Here is an 18,612-nt window from a genome sequence, read left to right as displayed (position 1 = left end):
ATATAGGCGCGTACACAGGTGCCCACCCCCCCCCCCCCCCCCTCCCTAACCACTTGGGGCACAATACAAAAACATTAAGAAAATATTGGGGCGCACACACACGCCCCTACTGGTTATTATTATTTTTAATATTGGGGGGGAGGGGCACATGCCCCCAGTGTCCCACCCCCTGCTACGGCCCTGACCATATTCTTATGATGATACCTATTACTTCGCATCCCGCTTATCCTGAATACGCGCTTGTAACTATTGTTGTCTGAACATGTGGATACAAAACACTACAATGCTGTTAAAACCCTCACGAAGGCTTGTCGCGTATTTGTAAAATAAGACGGGATTCAGAAGGAAATTCCAGTGAGCAAGCATTTGCATTGCCCTCCTTACCAGGTCAAACTGGTAAATCCCGATTGAGGAAAACTCACTCAATTCTCCCACAACAAAAACTACGTGAAATGGAGTCCATGTGACAATCAGAGTGATCACTATGGAAGCTAGAAGGAAGCGCTCTGATTGGTCAATAGGATAGATTGTGACGTTTCCTACGATAGGGCCTGGGACTACGCTATTGTTGGTGAGTTTGAAATGCAAGATGTTCGAAATAAAGATTCCAAGAAGTGGAAAAGCGTGCAGGAAAATAATAAGAAACGCTAGATAAGCAACGCTTAATTTCCCAGAGCAAAGTCCAATTGGAGCGAGTATTGCTACCGAACTAATCCAAATGGCTGCAAATATTGTGAGTTTGATATTTAGTCTTTCGTCGATGTTTTTGTAAGAAGGAAAGTCCAAAGTCTGCTTACTTAGGTACCTTTCTATACATAGACCACTTACAGAATACGCTAATACTGAGTACAGAATCATCTGCAGGCTGGTCAGCGGCTGCACCACACATGAACTTTGTAACCTCGTGACGTCATAGCGCAGCATAATCATTTCTCCCACAACATTCACGCCTGCGTAAAAGATGCCAGCCGCTGAAATATTAAGCAGGAAAAGGCTCGCCATGTTGTGGTTTCTGGGATCTGCTGATCCGATGAGTATGACCAAAATATTTGCAAACATTGCAAAAAGCAGGGACACAAACGCCAGTGATGCAAACAACGGTCGGAGCGTGTCGTACAGTGAGACCAAGTCTTGAATATCGGGCGGTAAACTGATTGTTCCATTGTGAAACGACATTAGCTCAGTCCCTTTCATTTGTAGCCTCGTTTCATTCATGAATGCCATTGCTTGCTTCAAATATTTTCTTGTATTTCATGTTCATGTACAAGTATTTATCAATATGCAAGGCAGTGATCGTCGTCTTCTGTGAACTCCTTTCGCTCCCTTGTCGCCCCTTACACCTTTAAGCTGTGTTGTCTTGTGCAAGGAGTGGTTAAAACCTGAATACTTGCGAGTTATGAGAGGCGTAAAAATTCACATTTCCGGCCAGATCCATCAGGCGAAAAAAACACAGGATAAGTGATGTTAAGCATGTACTTTCCGTTTTATGATGACTATAAGCCTCAGGTCGTTCACATACTAAGTTGCTTTTTTAAAGCACTGAATACATTTGTAATACCAAAGTACCTATTGGTTTTTGACACCTGTGAACTTACCGATTTATCGCCAGCTGTTGAAGTTTCGGCGAATATTTTCGCTTCGGGAACTGATAACATACGAAATCACTTACAAGATCTAAATTGAATTTCTCTCTTTTTTGGGGCGCAGGTTTTCTTGTTAAAGGAAATCCCGCTTTTCTGGAGAAATTTAAAAGTGAAAGATCAAATTGCTTCAATAATTTACGCTTCGTTAATCAGAGGATCATCTAAGTGATTTGTCTGCCAAATGTGGGATTAACCTATTTTATTCTAAAGCAGCTCGCGAATAAAAAAAATGCTTGAAAAAGTATGTTGTCTAGACAAATGATGGTATTAAAAGTTCAACGGAAATTAAAATATATCGGTTCAACGTTTTTTTTTTGGAAAAGCAACAACTATTCAGAAAAAGTCGCTATTGCGCATGTGCAACAACGATAAAATCGTTCTATAAGAAATCTATCGAGTTGTGTTCATTGTAATTTGACTTGCATCGTTTGAGGATTAAAGGGAAAAATCTCAAGGTTTTCAAGAATAAAGCAGTTTGGCTTAAGTGTGATTCTTGAAGGGAAAACCGAAAGCTAAAAAACAATCCTGTCGGATAACAGCAGCCCCCCCTCGAGAAAAAACTGACCACCCAAATTCTTTTAACTCACATGCACGGACATTTTATTGGCCCTCCCTCACATGCACTGCATTCTATGCTCACAAGAATCTTCTTATAGAAGGAGGTGGGCCCACCCGGAAAAAGAAGAAGCTGTTAGTCAGCGATCAATTTCGCAGAATATTGGAAACCGTGGTAACGTTATCGTGTCATCGTCATCGTTGACGTCATGGTTACTATGGTAACTCTACCGTGCAACCAAAGCGCAGAATCCGTGTATCGTAACCAACAGTGCTTCATGGGTATCAAGTAAATAAGCAAATAAGCGTAAAAAAATACAAATCCGGGTTTCAAAAGCTGTAGAATTCTTGTTTACATTCTTATGAGCATTCACATGGCTTCCATATACAAGGATTCTGTTTCCGTTTGTGCGCTACCCATGAACCACCGCGGGCTACGACACATGGGTTCTCTAGTGCAACCTTATTTGAAACAGGTGTACATTTAAAGTGACGAGACAAACTTTCGTGGTAATTACAATAATCTTAAATCTTATTCATCAAGCCAAATCTCAGATAGCCATATGGTATAAAATACAGCAATTCCATTAAACTACATATACCTGGAGTTATTTTTTTTGAAGTACTAATGTAAAAAAAAACGAGTTCCAGCGTTGGTTTGAGAAAAAGACCAGGCCGCCAAAAAGCATACCAATAAATAGATTACCAACGAGGATTGTTCAATTTTAACAGACTATGTAATGTTTCGGACGCAATTTATTATTTTAAGGCGACATCTTTGTTATCTGTGGGATACACCGACTGACACCAAGTCGGTCCATTGAGCTCTGTCACGCAATGGAATTTTCTTACGTGATAGAGCAGATGCCAGACACTTGCGTTACTCTATGATCAAGCCCCGTCACGCAAACGCAACAACCTGACAGGGTCAAAAGTGAATTGCAGAGACTTGCGTTTCTCCATGATCGAGTGCTGTCACGCTATGGAATTATCTAACGTGATAAATTAGATGTTAGACACTTTAGTTACTCTATGATCAAGGTCCGTCACGCAACTGCAACAAGTTTCTCCAGAATGACAGGGTCAACAGTGAACCACAGAGACTGGCGTTTCTCCATGATCGATCTCCGTCTCTTGACAATAGTTGTAGAACAGACTGGTATTATTACACCATGATGATGGTCTGTCACAGAGCTCTTTTACGTGATAGCCTTCTGTTATCCCATGCTAATAATACGTCACGCAATGAGCCCTCCAGTGTGACAAAAATGTCGCGCAATCTACAGAGCCCTTTTATGATAGCCATCTGTTATCCCAAGATATGTCACGCAGTAAGCGTGACAGCGTTTTCAATGGCAGGAGGAATGTCTAGTGCTCAAGCTTGGGGGAGTCCGCACATCTCGCACGAGCCCATCGCGTGATTGATAAAAGTACAGTGCTTGCACGTCCACGATGAGACGCGCGAGGCCTGGGTCATGTCTTCCATGTCTACGTCACCGGTGGGGCCGTGCGTGAATGGTCCAGGTGAGGGAGCTGGGGAAAGGGAGTAAACACTTTTTAGAGGGTTGTCCAATCCACCGACAAATGTATGCATGGCATTGTCTGAAACAATTGAGGCCAATGAAGCGTAAGAGAGAACGAGGTAAAACAATGGAAAGGAACAAAGCAATGCATTTGTCGGTTTATTGGACTAGTAAGATCTATCGGCTTATCGGCCGCCATTTAGGACTTGATCGCGCGCAATCTGACAAGTGTAGATGCTAGCTCGTAAGGCCGAACAGGATTGGCTAGATTACCTCATTGTTCTATTGTATTCTCGTTCTTTGTCTGTGGTGCATCAATCCGATGTGGTGAAATTTTCTAATAGCTTCATTACCCTGCTGTCTAGCGGATAAAAAAAGCCCTTCCCCTTTTCTATCTATTTTAGACAAGTATAAACTGGAATGTAGTCGCAAAAGTGTACTTGAAAATTGACGACGTTTGCGCATTAATGCACGGTCCGTACCGTCCTTACCGTGTGCCGCTATGATCTGCTCAACTGTCCCCCACTGCTCCCCTTTACGCCAGCCGTCACACGCCTCCGTGTCCTTGTTCTTGATCGCCGCGCAGAGCTCCTCCATGTGGGTCTGCACATGAGATACATGTCAATCAATGAGATATATGTCAATTAACATGTCAATCAATGAGATACATGTCAATCAACATGTCAATCAATGGGATACATGTCAATCAACATGTCAATCAATGAGATACATGTCAATCAACATGTCAATCAATCAGATACAGGTCAATCAATGAGTAAAATGTCAATCAATGAGATACAAGTCAATCAACATGTCAATCAATGAGATACAGGTCAATCAATGAGTAAAATGTCAATCAATGAGATACAAGTCAATCAACATGTCAATCAATGAGATACAGGTCAATCAATGAGTAAAATGTCAATCAATGAGATACATGTCAATCAACATGTCAATCAATGAGATACAAGTCAATCAACATGTCAATCAATAAGATACATGTCAATCAATGAGATACATGTCAATCAATGAGATACATGTCGATCGATGAGATACATGTCAATCAATGAGATACATGTCAATCAATGAAATACATGTCAATCAATGAGATACATGTACATCAATGAGATACATGTCGATCGACGAGATACATGTCAATCAATGAGATACATTTCAATCAATGAGATACATGTCAATCAACATGTCAATCAATGAGATACATGTCAATTAATGTGATACATGTCTATCAATGAGATACATGTCAATCAATGTAATACATGTCAATCAATGAGATACATGTCAATCAATGTGATACATGTCAATCAATGTGATACATGTCAATCAATGAGATACATGTCAATCAATGAGATACATGTCAATCAATGTGATACATGTCAATCAATGTAATACATGTCAATCAATGAGATACATGTCAATCAATGTGATACATGTCAATCAATGTGATACATGTCAATCAATGAGATACATGTCAATCAATGAGATACATGTCAATCAATGTGATACATGTCAATCAATGTGATACATGTCAATCAATGAGATACATGTCAATCAATGTGATACATGTCAATCAATGAGATACATGTCAATCAATGTAATACATGTCAATCAATGAGATACATGTCAATCAATGTGATACATGTCAATCAATGTGATACATGTCAATCAATGTGATACATGTCAATCAATGAGATACATGTCAATCAATGTGATACATGTCAATCAATGAGATACATGTCAATCAATGTGATACATGTCAATCAATGAGATACATCAATAGCTGTGGGTTTTCGTAATGGTCTTCAAGAGCCTGGGTGCGGGAAATCTGTCGTCTTTTACGGCAATCGTTTTGAATTTGTGGCATTGTCCCCAGTTTACTTCCCGAGGGCCGACGGGAATTCAACCGACAAGAGACGAAATAATATATTAGAATCCGCGTTATTTAACAGGCCATCTGCACTAAATTATCAGGGACATCATCAAAGAAACTTCCAATAGACACACTGCTTTAACTATTTAGAAATGTTTTTCACATTTTTTGTTGAAACTCATCAGAGAATGCCGCTTCAACAAGAACGAAAGGCCCAGGTCAAACGTTCCAAGTCCATGCAATTGATACAGTCGATTAGTGTTTTGTGTGAATTTTTAGCATTTGCATTTGGACTCACCTTTAGCGGTAACATGTCGTTTGTCGCGAGAAAGACAAGCAAGTGGAAATTTGACATGGCAGACAAAAAATTCCCAGGGGGGTATTGAGACAGGTGGCGCCTTACGGCGTCAAAGTCCTGAAAGCAGAACGGATAACTAAACATCCACCTGAGAACTACAAAGTTTATCCATCACACCTGTAGTTCCCCTATGTTCTCTCTGTTATTATGAGGACTAAGACTGTACCATTACAGGGCGGGTTATCAAAGTTTATCTATCACACCTGTAGTTCCCCTATGTTCTCTCTGTTATTATGAGGACTAAGACTGCACCATCACAGGGCGGGTTATCAAAGTTTATCTATCACACCTGTAGTTCCCCTATGTTCTCTCTGTTATTATGAGGACTAAGACTGTACCATTACAGGACGGCTTATCAAAGTTTATCTATCACACCTGTAGTTCCCCTATGTTCTCTCTGTTCTCTATGGGGAATACTGCACCATTGCTGGGAGGAGGTGAAAAGGTGTAGACTGGCTGGACGGGGAAGGCTGCTGACACCTGGACCAGTAGGTACTCGATGGGCATGGGTCTGGCCAGTAGGGTCACCTCGTTACCATATGAATCTGTGTCCTTGGAGTGAACCAACAAGCAAAAGGGTTAGTGTCTTACTAAGGTACTCGATGGGCATGGGTCTGGCCAGTAGGGTCACCTCGTTACCATATGAATCTCTGTCCTTGGGGTGAACCAACAAGCAGAAGGGTTAGTGTTTTGCTTACGGGAAAAAAACAGTAGAATTGAAAGTCTTCTTTACTAGACAAACAAGAAGGCTTGTTTGTTCAGTAGAAGACGCATTGTCAAGTCGTTTAAAGGAAACCATTCTTGGAAGACTTTCCGAGAAGTTTTATAGGCTCGCCATACGATTGAAAGCTATAGTAGCCCACTGGCAACGTTCTACCTCAGGGAGCCCAAGTTCGCAGTTTGTGGATTTTGAGATTTGTAAGACATCTAACAGCAACAAAACTTCACAGAGGGGATCAAAATGATCACTATGATCACTTGAAACAGATAGTCTATTCAAGCTTCAAAGAAACGAGTGAAATATCTGAGAAATAAATCCCTTTTAGTATCAGTCTAATTCACCAAGGGGAGGCATACCGACATGGTGGAGCCATTCCAAAGCCAACCCTTGCTGGGATTAGAGAACTTAAACAAAGGCGGGCTCGAGCAAGGCATTAGCAACCAGGATTTTTTATGTGGGGTGCAAAATCCGAAAAGGTGGACCTTATTTTTCCGGGATGGGGAATTGGGAGGGGGTGAGTTTTCTTATAAAAATCTCACCACTCCCAATAGGAAAAAAGGGATTTTCATGTCATTTTTATGTCACGTTAATTATCGGACTTGGCTACCAAAAAGTTTGACTCTCCGCCATTGTGCGAACGCACAACGCACTGGATCGAGAATTCAATAGCAGCACGTGAAAATGCGTTCACGGTCTACATGTCAGCTGTTTTCCACCAAAGTTTCATGGTCAATTGAGGACGCCAAAATTTGCTCTGTAAACTACGTCTACTAATATAGGATAACGGCATTAGCTTATTGGCATGTTTCCTGGCCTTATTTTTTTGCTTTTGTTTGGAAATGAACGCCAAGCGTGCACACATTCTTTTCGATCTCACAATCGTAGCTGTCGTCGCAAAAAAAAAACACTGAACTTCCGGATGTCGACCGTCATTTCTCTATAGTCTTGCTAACACGACCGCATACCTTGTAGAAGACATCCGGGACATACTGTTCGCTTGAGGACTCCCGTATGTATCCAAGGCCAGGGTCATCTAGAGTTGGTACAAGGCAGTCGTCCCGCACAAGAGCCATGCACTGATTGGACACCTGCATCGAAGGGGGAAAATACAACAATAAACGGGCTTGCTTGGAGACAATTGCTAGGTTTACACTAGATAGGTAATATTTTTCTAGGGCTTTCTCATTTTTTTTTACCCGCCAGGTTTCATAGTGCGACGCGCGCTACCGTGGCCACCAATACAAAGTGTTATAGTGCATCGCACGCTACCGTGGCCACCAATACGAAGTGTCATAGTGCATCGCACGCTACCGTGGCCAAGAATACGAAGTGTTATAGTGCATCGCACGCTACCGTGGCCACCAATACAAAGTGTTATAGTGCGACGCCTACCGTGGCCACCAATACAAAGTGTTATAGTGCGACACGCGCTACCATGGCCACCAATACAAAGTGTTATAGTGCGACACGCGCTACCGTGGCCACCAATACAACGTGTTATAGTGCGACGCACGCTACCGTGGCCACCAATACAAAGTGTTATAGTGCGACGCACGCTACCGTGGCCACCAATACGAAGTGTTATAGTGCATCGCACGCTACCATGGCCACCAATACAAAGTGTTATAGTGCATCGCACGCTACCGTGGCCACCAATACAAAGTGTTATAGTGCGACGCACGCTACCGTGGCCACCAATACGAAGTGTTATAGTGCATCGCACGCTACCATGGCCACCAATACAAAGTGTTATAGTGCGGCGCGCGCTACCGTGGCCACCAATACAAAGTGTTATAGTGAGACACGTGCTACCGTGGCCACCAATACAACGTGTTATAGTGCGACACGCGCTACCGTGGCCACCAATACAAAGTGTTATAGTGCGACGCACGCTACCGTGGCCACCAATACAAAGTGTTATAGTGCGACGCACGCTACCGTGGCCACCAATACAAAGTGTTATAGTGAGACACGTGCTACCGTGGCCACCAATACGAAGTGTTATAGTGCGACGCACGCTACCGTGGCCACCAATACAAAGTGTTATAGTGCGACGCACGCTACCGTGGCCACCAATACAAAGTGTTATAGTGCGACACACGCTACCGTGGCCACCAATACAAAGTGTTATAGTGAGACACGTGCTACCGTGGCCACCAATACAAAGTGTTATAGTGCGACACGTGCTACCGTGGCCACCAATACAAAGTGTTATAGTGCGACACACGCTACCGTGGCCACCAATACAAAGTGTTATAGTGAGACACGTGCTACCGTGGCCACCAATACAAAGTGTTATAGTGCGACACGCGCTACTGTGGCCACAAATACAAAGTGTTATAGTGCGACGCGCGCTACAGTGGCCTCCAATACAAAGTGTTATAGTGCGATGCGCGCTACCGTGGCCACCAATACAAAAGGTTATAGTGCGACGCGCGCTAATTTGGCCACCAATACAAAGTGTTATAGTGCGACGAGCGCTACCGTGGCCACCAATACGAAGTGTTATAGTGCGACGCGCGCTACCGTGGCCACCAATACAAAGTGTTATAGTGCGACGTGCGCTACCGTGGCCACCAATACAAAGTGTTATAGCGCATCGCACGCTACCATGGCCACCAATACAAAGTGTTATAATGCATCGCACGCTACCGTGGCCACCAATACAAAGTGTTATAGTGCGACGCGCGCTACTGTGGCCACCAATACAAAGTGTTATAGTGCGATGCGCGCTACCCTGGCCACCAAAGTTTTAAGAAAGCTAGCCAATGAGCGTGCAAGAACAACAGTTTAAATTGAAACGATTTTTTTACCTTTTTATGTTCACAGCACATTTTTGTATAGGTAAATCTACGGCTGAAGACAGTGTGCCATGGCAAAGAATGCTACGCAAGGGTTGGGTATTTACCTGAAAGCCATCGAAGCCTATCTGATTCTCGTCATTACCTTGAAAAGAAGAACAAGCATGGTGATTGGCTAAACCCCATGAGTGTCACGCAAGCTTACTAGTGCAGAGCCTTCTATTTACAAAGAACAAGTATGGTGATTGGCTATACCCAATGAGTGTCACGCAAGCTTACTAGTGCAGAGCCTTCTATTTACAGGAACAAGTATGGTGATTGGCTATACCCAATGAGTGTCACGCAAGCTTACTAGTGCAGAGCCTTCTATTTACAGGAACAAGTATGGTGATTGGCTATACCCCATGAGTGTCAAGCAAGCTTACTAGTATAGAGCCTTCTATTTACAAAGAACAAGTATGGTGATTGGCTAAAGCTCATGAGTGTCACGCAAGCTTACTAATGCAGAGCCTTCTATAACAAGAACAAGTATGGTGATTGGCTAAACCCAATGAGTGTCACGCAAGCTTACTAGTGCAGAACCTTCTATTTACAAAGAGCCAGCATGGTGATTCAGCTGAGCCCCCCACACATTGCTGCGCTTCTGACTCCGCACTCCTAATAGCGAAGTGTCCATAAGTCAAAGGTTGCCTATAATTAGGTGTCCACATCAGCGAGGTGTCCATGAGGCTAGAGTGGACTATAACAAGGTTTTCGTAATAGAGGGGTCCCTAAAAGGTGAGAGTTGAATGTAACAAGGTGTCGGTTATTGCTGGGTGTTGGTAAGGCAATAGTTGAAGGTTAAACAGTGCACACACACAAGTTATCTTGCTTATCTGTTAACCCTAAATCGCCTTTTAGTTCACACATACCTGACACCACAACAGTGACGAACTTGGAGCCAAACTTCCCAGAGGAGGCATAACGACACGGCGAAACGTATTGATTCTGAAAATCCCCTGCCATGATGCACTCCTCGGCCGTGAGGAAGTGCGTGTTGATGTCACGCAAGTGCTTGACAGTCCCTTTCTTGACGTCATCAGGCACCAGGTCTGAGAAGATCCAGCCCACGATACGCAAACCAAGGTCAGCGGCGAGCTTGTTGACGGTGTCGAGGTTAGGGTTTGGGAGGAGTTCTAAGCTGTCTGGGGTACCCTCCTAAAAACAAGCAGGTTTGAATTAGAAAATGTCGAGGTTAGGGTTTGGGAGGAGTTCTAAGCTGTCTGGGGTACCCTCCTAAAAACAAGCAGGTTTGAATTAGAAAAACATATTTCAATTAAGGCTGCACCAGCAAATCGATGTATCGTAACCTGCAGTGGTTCATGGGTAATGTATAAATAGCTGAATCCTGGTCTTTGAAAGCCTTGCAATAGTACAAAAACAACAATACTAAAGAATTCAAAATCTGTGTTTTTTTTAGTTACGTTTATTTTATGATTAATTTGACGCCCATGATGCACTGCCGAGTGCAACCTTATTTTTAATAGGTGGTATTGTTTATGTCAATAATTTAAGAATCACCCTATTTAAAATGACCAGGCAAGGAGCTCAAGTTAGCTTTAGGCTGTCTTAGGTTTCCTTCTGGAATCGACTGGCTAAGATTGAGATGTGTTTTATTTGTGTTAATTATTTAAAATCGCCCACTTTAAAGTGAAAAGGCAAAGAGCACTAGGATGTCATTAGTTTAGGATAATTAGATATGTATTGTTTGGGAGGCACATAAGGAGGGGGGACTCCAATAAAAACAGATGAGGGTGATAGCCCATAAAATCAATTATAACCCTAAGGGGTAGCACTTTGGATGTGGTCGACAGAAATACTTACCCCTAAGAGATATCAAATTGGGTGTGGTAGAAGGAATTTTTAATTTTAAAGAGATAGCAGAATCAGAAAAACTGTTAAACACCCCCTAAGGGATAAGCAGTTCATCAAATTTTATACCCTAAGAGATAGCAGAATCAGAAAAACAGTTGAACAGCCCCTAAGGGATAGCAGTTGGTTGAATTTCACACCCTAAGAGATATCAGAATCGGAAAAATCCTTCAAAAGCCCCTAAGGGATAGCATTTCCACAAGATTTTATACCTACCCTAAAAGATAGGATGATCACCAGTGTCTTCTTTTCTAGAGAGCCCCCCCCCCCCCCCCCTCACAGGCCCCCCTCTTAGCTTAACTGTAAGACCAACCTGTGGTGGCTCATATATTGCCGCAACTACTGCTCGTATTCCAAGTGGTACATCCTTGTGCTCCTCGTACCGGCCATACAGGAACCCCAACCTCTGCAGGAATCAGAACAATCTTTAAAGATGTACAGATAAGGTGTGCAAAGAGCTAGTTTTTGGTGTATTACAAATAATAATCAAATATCCTAAAATTAAGTACATCTGATAACAAGCAGAAGTACTTCCAACACGCCAAGGACAGTTTGGAGTTTCAGAATTCCTGGCAAAAGATAAAGATGATGGTAATGCACACAACACTCACCTGATTTCCAGTCCGTCTCCAGTAGTCCAGGAAAGGTTGAACTATTGATGGGTTCTCAAACAAGATGTTATCCACATGCCTGTAATCCTGGAGACAGGAAAATTAAGGACAAAATATTATCAATGTGTCTGTATTCCTGGAAAGAGGACATTGAGAGACAAAATATTATCAATGTGTCTTTATTCCTTGAAAAAGAAAAATGAGAGACAAAGTTTTATCAAAGTGTCTGTATTCCTGGAAAGCAAAAAATGAAAGACAAAATATTATTTAATTTTAAAACCATTATCATATACATCATATATATTTTGCAGTCGAGCACTAATTATATATGAGCTTAAAGAATGTTGATTAACCACTTATTTACAAGAAGAATAAGAATTTTACTAATAATCACATACAATTGAAGTTTAATACCTTATTAACGATATTTTGTTGAAAGCATTTCAGACACTTGCTTGAAATAGCTGATGGAATTGGATCCTTTGAACGATTCAGTATTGGTATGAAGCATAAAATGGTGGTATGATTTACAAGTGTGATAGCTGTGAGTTGACACTTGGTACATACACCGCCAGGCCAGACACATTGATGATATTTAAATGATATTAATATCTTAACTCACCTGTCTCTTAAGTGTGATAGCTGTGAGTTGACACTTGGTACATACACCGCCAGGCCAGACACATTGATGATATTTAAATGATATTAATATCTTAACTCACCTGTCTCTTAAGTGTGATAGCTGAGGGTTGACACTTGGTACATATACCACCAGGCCAGACACATTGATGATATTTAAATGATATTAATATCTTAACTCACCTGTCTCTTAAGTGTGATAGCTGAGGGTTGACACTTGGTACATACACCGCCAGGCCAGACACATTGATGATATTTAAATGATATTAATATCTTAACTCACCTGTCTCTTAAGTGTGATAGCTGAGGGTTGACACTTGGTACATATACCACCCGGCCAGACACATTGATGATATTTAAATGATATTAATATCTTAACTCACCTGTCTCTTAAGTGTGATAGCTGAGGGTTGACACTTGGTACATACACCGCCAGGCCAGACACATTGATGATATTTAAATGATATTAATATCTTAACTCACCTGTCTCTTAAGTGTGATAGCTGAGGGTTGACACTTGGTACATATACCACCCGGCCAGACACATTGATGATATTTAAATGATATTAATATCTTAACTCACCTGTCTCTTAAGTGTGATAGCTGAGGGTTGACACTTGGTACATATACCACCCGGCCAGACACATTGATGATATTTAAATGATATTAATATCTTAACTCACCTGTCTCTTAAGTGTGATAGCTGAGGGTTGACACTTGGTACATATACCACCAGGCCAGACACATTGATGATATTTAAATGATATTAATATCTTAAATCACCTGTCTCTTAAGTGTGATAGCTGTTGGTTGACACTTGGTACATATACCACCAGGCCAAGGGGGGTGCTCTGCACAGCCCTCTTTGATTTTACAGCTGATGTCCTTCAACATTGTGAATTTGCCCCTGAACAGAACTCTCTTATTAGCACCAGAGAAGGGTTCAAGAGGCTTTTATTTGAATGTTGCTGTTTGTTTGAAGATAAAAGAGCAAAAGAGATTGCTTTTTTATGCTTTTGTGAAAACGCAGGAAAAGGAAAGAAAAAGATGATCATTATTATAAGTATGTACAACCCGACGCAAATACAAGGGGTAGCAATGGGTACCCCAAAATTTCAAAAATCTGGCAAAAATTTTGCAAAGTCTCAAAATCTTGGCTTTTTACGCTTTGGACTGGACTAGCCCGATATTTTAGCAAATCAGATTCACGACATAGAACAAAACATGTGACTTTTATTTGTATTGTGATTCGCTAGGGTGGTTTGTTGATCTTTATCTTTATTTCCAGAGAAACCATTCTCTAGAAAGAACAATTTCATCATTGAGTCTTGCACTCACAGTTTTATCGAGAGACCTGAAAAGCTTGGGTTGGATTCTGAAACGAGGGTCTCTGGGCCTTGTCAAGTCTCGGATTTACCCATCGCTACCCCTAATACAAATAGGCTTCTAAGGGTAAGGAGTTGATCTAACTCCATGGTATCAAAAATATTATTCTAAAATTTGTATAGGAATTCATAATGTATTTTTGGACTTACTTATCAATGCCATGTGACCATTTCTTGAAGTATGCATGTAATGACATGTGCTTAATTGGTGGGTCATGTTCCTTGAGATATGTTTCATCATATGGCTGGAAAAGAAACTAATTCAATGTAACAGTAATAGCAGCTTAATATTAAATGAACTGATTCAATGTCACAGCAATAGCTGCTTAATAAGAAAAAAACTGGTTCAATACCACAAATAGCAGCTTAATATTTAATGAACTGATTCAATGTCACAGCAATAGCTGCTTAATATTAAATGAACTCATTCAACGTCACAGCAATAGCTGCTTAATATTAAATGAACTCATTCAACGTCACAGCAATAGCTGCTTAATATTAAATGAACTGATTCAATGTCACAGCAATAATTATCTAATTATAGATCATTGTTACGTATTAGCAATAAAATGAGCCACTCACTTTGTAGATAATATCATTATTTCCCAGTGATTAAAGGGGGTTTACTGTAATTAACTTTCTAAAATGTACCTAAATCTTACTAACAGACTTTTTCAGCACTAAATCTAAATTTAATCTTTGTCTTAGTTTACCTCTAGAGGGACACAGTGCACACATTTGCTGTTGTCGCCATGGTGACACCTGAAAACAACAACATTGAATATGTTTCCGTAACCATACTTGAAAGTATGAAGGTCAATTACTGCTATTTTACAGCCCTTTTCAACACTAAAGTGCGGCAGGTTAAAATAGCAGCACAATTGGCACTCTTTATTAAAAGCAATTCAATAAATTAAATGGCTCCCTTTACTACCAAAATACATATCTTATTGTACGTATGCCACTATAAGGGTGTTGGGATATTTCTCTGATGGCCGTTGCTAGGCAAACTTCAAGACTTTATAAATCCACTAAATATTTGTGAAATTGAATGAATTTAGGCATGGCATTATTGTTTATGAATCTCCAAATTTTGATGACATCATCAGGCGATGACCTCATCACATGACGTCACAACAACAAAAAGTCTATAATCTTAGCTGTTGAAGTATCTGCAATGATAAATGTAGCTTTATTTGGGAGGGTGCCTATGAAGTTACGTATGCATTTTCAATTTTTCCAAATAATAAAATGTTCACACAATTTTAATTTTTATTTTTCCACTCTCATTTGAATAATTTCTTTAATTTTTAGAATTTAGAATTTTCTTTGCATGCAGAATTGAATATTGTGATAGCGCCTGGTTACTAATGTGAAATACATATTGAAACTACCCTTTTCTTGCTCAAATCAGCACTTCAAGTCGCTAAGAAGGTGCTATTTTTTTATTTTACATTATTTGCTGTTTATTACATTACTCTTGCCAGTTAAGGGCGTTTTCAAAGCTAAAAATGTTGCGTACATGTAAATTGTTGTCCCGCTAATTGATTTTCCCTAACAACCAAATCGCCAAGTAACGAAAAATGTCCCCACAGCCTTAAACCCCAAGAAGATATGCTAGGAACTGTGGAATAGCTTGTCTATTGACCTACCTTCAATTAGTTAGTTATAATGAAGTAAATTTTTCAATATCCCAGAGAGCTTTGAAATGTAGTTACGGTATCATATCAAAATATGGTAACAGTACTGTTGGCAAGTAACACTAAACCAGTCACAGAAATAAAACCTTAGAACATTGCCTCAAACCCAGGTTTCCTTACATGTGAGGATCTCTCTTCCTGTGAATGAGACCATCTTGTTTAGACAGCAACACGTCTATCTCATCCTCTTCAACCTGGTTCTCAGGCTTGGTATCTTGCAATGACACCTCTGATGTGACATTTGAGACTCCTGCTCCAGTTTTGAATAAATAGACCATATCTCCATGTCTGAAAAGAAGTTAAAAAGTGGTACACTTTATTTGTCTAAATGGAAATATATTACAGCTTATTTTTAGTCAGTCTGAAAAAAATTAAATTAAAAAATCTAAATGATTAATTCATGATTCATTATGATAATATATATTTTTTGTGTACTTCAGTGGAGCCAGTTTTGTTATGGATTTCTTTTAAGACAAATTAAAAACATTATGTGAAAAAGTTCTAAATAATAAATTCATTGGTCATTGTGATTATAATCTTGTTTTTACTCACTTCAGTGGAGCAAACTTGTATAAATAAATAATATTTCCATTACTAAGAAGGCGTTGAGATTTTAAAGTGATGCACTGTCTAAATGACATTGATGCACTGTCTAAATGGAATTTTCTTTAAGAAAGTTTGACAAAATCTGTCAAAAATTCTAAATAATAAATTAATGATTTATTGCAGTTCAATTTTGTGTCATTGCTTACTTCAGAGGAACTGATGCCACAGTCTTTCTAGAGGAGCTTTCAATTCTTGTGGATTTGCTTCTGTCTGTGTAAACTGACCACCCTCTTTTTGGTATAGATAACTGTTCAGCGACCTATGAATATAATATAATGTTGAAAATTGTGGTAACAGTTATTTTCTACTAATAAAAAAATTGCAAACTCCTATTTGCAAACACCTATTTGGGTTATGAATTCAAGTGTCTAAATTATATCTGTTATATTAAGTATCTCTGTTGTATATCTATCATTACCTTATTTAAATTGATTAAATGTCCATTATTGCCTTTGTTTCCCCAAAAAAATTATCACTTTCATATTTTTTTCAAGGTTTTTTGGGGTAGAAAACCTCAGGGTTTATTTTGATTCATGGTTTTATGGTTTTTTATTCATTTATTGTTGTCAGTGCAACTTTTTCGATGAATCAAGAATTTTCAAGCTTTTTTTAATGTCTCAGGGTATTAAGTCTTCTACTTTTGTAGAAGGGACATATATTATTTGTTCTTAGACCCCTCTATCAGGGGTGTATCCTTATCCAAAATATTATAGCATAGCCAAATGAAATCTAAGTCCAAGGAAGGACAATGGTTGGATGGTACACCAAAAAGTCTGATATAATTTTTTTATTTGTGTGTAATGAGGGAGGTAGGTGGAAGTCTAGTTTTCCTTTCTGATACTTGCAACTATGAGGTACCAGGGGCAGAAGTGGGGGGTGGAGGTAGATATACACTCCTCTTTTTATCATCAAAAGTCTAAGTCAGTTTCTCTGTTTAGTCTACCAACCCAACCTTCAAATTTTAAATTCTGGATTTAACACTGGATAAAAAACTAGCTACCATAGATTTAATAATAGTCAAAGGCTTTCATGGGAAACCTTAACTACACAGCTCATCTAAACTGATTCTCTTTATATTTGTTTTGTACATGAATCCCTTGGCTGTGAATGTTTCTTTGTTATTTGATGTACAAAGCAGAAATTCAATTTTGATGTAAAAATGCAGTGTCATCGTTTAAACCTAAATTCATAAAAAAATCCGAAAAAAACTAATCTATAAAACTCCAATTCGTAACTAAAAGATAAAAATAATTCAACCAACACATAATTAGATGGAATTAGTTTTCATATAAGTTATTTTCTATTTTTTTTTTTGCTAGCAAAAGCCAAAGGGAAAGAAAAAATAAGCGAAATTAGCTAACAACAAAATAAATAAGAATCATTACACCCAGAATGTAAGCAATGGAAAGCATTGTTACTCTAGACATAAAGTAGTAAAATAATTTACCTTGGACAGAAATGTGGACAAAGTTTCACCAGAAGAGGTTTTGACGCGAATTGTACCTTCACAAGACTGAACGCGAATTATCTGAAAGGAATTCCCAATGTCAGAATAAAACACTGCAATTGAAGTACTACACTCTGATCTTCCCAGATGTATAACGCACTTACTAAATTGGCCATTGCGTATTTTTAAGGGCTTCCTATCGAAGGAGTCGAGAAATTCTTGAATAACTTTTTCAGTCGATGTGGTCGGCCATTTTGTTTCTGGGACTGAGTGACCGGGCGATATTTGAAATGAGAGAGAGCGGGGCTAGTGGTTTGGTTGTTTTGTGCGTGATTTCTGATATTTTTTCATGGGTCCTAAAGCAAAAAAAAACTAAATTCGTTATTGGTCAATTCTCTTCCTAATAAGTCATTGGGTATTATATTTTTGCATACTCTAAAATTTAAAAACATCGTTAAGAACATTTTCAGGCCTCCAAAAATAAGAACAGCCCAGCCTCAAGTGAAAATTAGACGTTTTTATAAAAAAAAACGCATAGCTTTCAACCTAGTCTGCTTAGCAGCCGCTTTTAGTGGCTGCTTAGCAGACTACTGTCAACCCGACTTGGACAGAAATCTTGTGAAATCGGGTGAAATAAAGTAAATATGCGAAAAAACCAAGAGCCAATCATTGGCTATTGATGCGGTTGAATACAGAGAATCAGGGGCTCATAAGTATGAGCAAGAGACCATGATATAAGAGAACGAATCCCCGCGGCCCATGATAACGTCCAAGAAAGCTTTTTTCAAATTTCGCGAGCTTGTCAATCATAGCATCCCTACACC

At 39.7% G+C, this 18,612-nt stretch overlaps 1 protein-coding gene across 2 annotated transcripts; it reads right to left on the bottom strand.

Moving 5' to 3' along the window:
• Nucleotides 1-2,706: 2,706 nt before the first annotated feature.
• Nucleotides 2,707-18,062, bottom strand: LOC5500555 (nuclear protein localization protein 4 homolog). 2 transcript variants are annotated; one of them, XM_048720105.1, is made up of 16 exons: nt 17,953-18,062; nt 17,789-17,869; nt 16,488-16,600; nt 15,856-16,023; nt 14,749-14,797; nt 14,186-14,280; nt 13,434-13,557; nt 12,012-12,098; nt 11,714-11,806; nt 10,401-10,686; nt 9,597-9,634; nt 7,654-7,776; nt 6,343-6,519; nt 5,908-6,024; nt 4,213-4,324; nt 2,707-3,800 (listed from the first exon to the last, which is right to left on the bottom strand). In XM_048720105.1, exons 1-16 carry the CDS (start codon nt 17,962-17,964, stop codon nt 3,574-3,576), a joined length of 1,902 nt encoding a protein of 633 aa, XP_048576062.1. In that variant the 5' UTR covers nt 17,965-18,062; the 3' UTR covers nt 2,707-3,573. The 2 variants fall into 2 exon arrangements, with proteins under 2 accessions (XP_048576062.1, XP_048576063.1); XM_048720106.1 differs by having other exon boundaries at nt 2,707-3,731.
• Between the last annotated feature and the right edge of the window lie 550 nt (nt 18,063-18,612).

Source organism: Nematostella vectensis, chromosome 12 (genome assembly GCF_932526225.1).
Source record: "Nematostella vectensis chromosome 12, jaNemVect1.1, whole genome shotgun sequence".
Lineage (NCBI taxonomy): Eukaryota > Metazoa > Cnidaria > Anthozoa > Actiniaria > Edwardsiidae > Nematostella > Nematostella vectensis.
Note: the sequence above shows the minus strand (reverse complement) of the source record. Positions and strands in the feature narration are given on the sequence as shown.